The sequence below is a fragment of the Notothenia coriiceps genome, unplaced genomic scaffold, assembly GCF_000735185.1.
Source record: "Notothenia coriiceps isolate Sejong01 unplaced genomic scaffold, NC01 NC01_scaffold00034902, whole genome shotgun sequence".
NCBI classification, from domain to species: domain Eukaryota; kingdom Metazoa; phylum Chordata; class Actinopteri; order Perciformes; family Nototheniidae; genus Notothenia; species Notothenia coriiceps.
The window spans coordinates 1,157-3,463 of NW_011367603.1; the positions used below are offsets into that span (position 1 = coordinate 1,157).

At 41.0% G+C, this 2,307-nt stretch overlaps 1 protein-coding gene across 1 annotated transcript; it reads left to right on the forward strand.

Moving 5' to 3' along the window:
* Positions 1-561: 561 nt before the first annotated feature.
* Positions 562-1,890, forward strand: LOC104962483 (sperm-associated antigen 17-like; the record flags this gene model as incomplete). Its single annotated transcript, XM_010790916.1, has 5 exons — positions 562-624; positions 1,017-1,130; positions 1,229-1,383; positions 1,587-1,696; positions 1,780-1,890. Coding segments are annotated over exons 1-5 (553 nt in total), but the record flags the coding sequence as incomplete, so codon positions are not given.
* Positions 1,891-2,307: the final 417 nt, after the last annotated feature.

Consider the following 2,307-nt stretch of genomic DNA (forward strand, 5'->3'; position numbering starts at 1 on the left):
TATGTGTCACAGTATCACCTCAAAATACAAGATACGAAACATTTTCAACCATGCAACAAAATATAAATAGTCCTACAAATACTTTTATTTGATTTCCTTCTTATTTTTGTCTAATTCTATGGTCTAAGCTCAAGGGAGCCAGAGCAGAGGGCTTAAAGGGCCGCATGCGGCCCGAGGGCCGCGGGTTGCCGACCCCTGGGCTAGGGATTGCATCTTTGCCTTTTTGCAGATGACGTGGTTCTGTTGGCGTCATCGGTCTGCAACCTTCAGCAGTCATTGGACTCATTGGATGGTCTGTACCATGGTGACTAAGAGAGCACTGAGCCAGAAGGCAACGCTCTCGATGTACCAATCCTCACCTATGTTCATGAAAGATGGGTCATGACCAAAATAACGAGATCGCAAATACTAGCAGCCGAAATGGGTTTTCTCCGGAGGGTGGCTAGCATCTGCCTTAGTGATAAGGGGAGAAGTTCAGTCATCCTGGAGCGACTCAGAGTAGAGCTGCTGCTCCCTTGCATAGAAAGGAGCCAGTAGAGGTCATTTAGGCACCTAATAAGGATGCCACTTGGCCTTTTCCCTAGGGAGGTGTTCCAGGCACTTCCAGCTGGGAAGAGACTGAGGGTCAGACCCAGGACCAGGTGGAGGGATTATATCTCCATGCTAGTCTGGGAGCGCTTTGGAAACCCCCAGTCAGTTCGTGAATGTGGCCAGGGAAAGGGACGTTGAGGGCTCTCTGCTGGAACTGCTTCCCCCGCATCCCGACTCCGTATAAGCGGGGGAAAATGGATGGCTGGACAGAATTAGTTTTCTCGTAAATGTGTGACTTTTTGATACTTATTTATTGAAAATGTACAACTTTTATCTTGGGAATTATTTTTGCTGAATATTACCCCCTGCTCCCGGCTCCTTAATTCTTTTTTTCTTTATAAACAATGACCATAACATTTCTTTTTTAAATGTTATAATGCAAAAAAGTGACTACTGTTCTGATTTTTTGCCTGATCCATCCCTAGAAGATTAGAAGGGTCTGTTGCCAGCTGGATTTATGTGATATTCAGAATTGTAGACTGAGGTCTCTGAAGGACTGGCACTATGCTGAACACCACAGTGCTTCCATCTTCCAACAGGTGAACACTTCAATCGTACCATGACATTCATATTTCAGCTAAAAACCCTAATTGTTGGATTGAAAACCTTCATATTTATTTTTTTTCTAAATGTGTAGGTACTGCAGTTAGCCTCCGAGGATTACTGCTGCTTGGACACCTTCAGAGGAAGTCATAACAACATCCTGTACGTTTTCTGTCACAATCCAATGAGCCCTTATCGTCAGTGCAAGGAGTTCTGGGATGTAGCCCTTCACACTGATGTCAAGTTCAGGTCAGAATGCAAGGTCACATTTTCACACGGTGTTTGGTTGTTATTGGAATATTCATAATTATTTTTTTCTTCTTTTTACGTGAGGAAGAACACAAATAAATTCCCTTAATCAGCGACATTAGATTATACAGGAACAACATTTAGAAAATTGATCATATGTGGAGTGTTGTATATATTTAAATATCATTGTTACCTTCTGATAGGAAGTACCTGGAGCATGTGGCAGAAAGCATTTCCGATTGGACAAAAGAGGAAGAATTAAAGAGAGAGACAATGCAACTCAGAAATGTCAGCCCTGCTCAGGATCTGAGAGGTACCGAAGCTTGTCAACATAAAGCTTTGGTAACTATGCATTACCACCATACTAATATACTGATGGTTTTCTTCCTGGACCAGATGAAAAGTCGCCAGATTCTGCAGAGAGGGAGGACACACTGGAGCCGGTCATCCGAACAGGCTCTCTAAAAGTTGGTATACAGAAACACATTCACTATAACAGTCTGCTCTGTACTGTCTTTTTTAATAAATGTTGTAACTTTTTTAGATAGACAAAATAGGATAGCTTAACAGTCGTCCAGCCTGCTTGATGTAAAATAATTGATTAATCATTCTGGGAGATGTGTTGCAATATCCCACATTATCTTTAAAGTTAAGATCTAAATCTGCGGAGATTTGTATCATCAGATAGGTACTAGGGCTGTAACGGTTCACAAACATTTCGGTTCGGTACGTACCTCGGTTTTTAGGTCACGGTTCGGTTCGCTACGTTTTCGGTACAGCAGAAAAAATTATCACAAAACATAAAATATTTTCTTTTTTTTTTAAATTATTATTAAACTGTGAATAATGTATTCACTCAAATAAATACAAAATATAATAAAATAAACATTAAGGTGCAGCATTTCGATGAACTGAAATAATCTA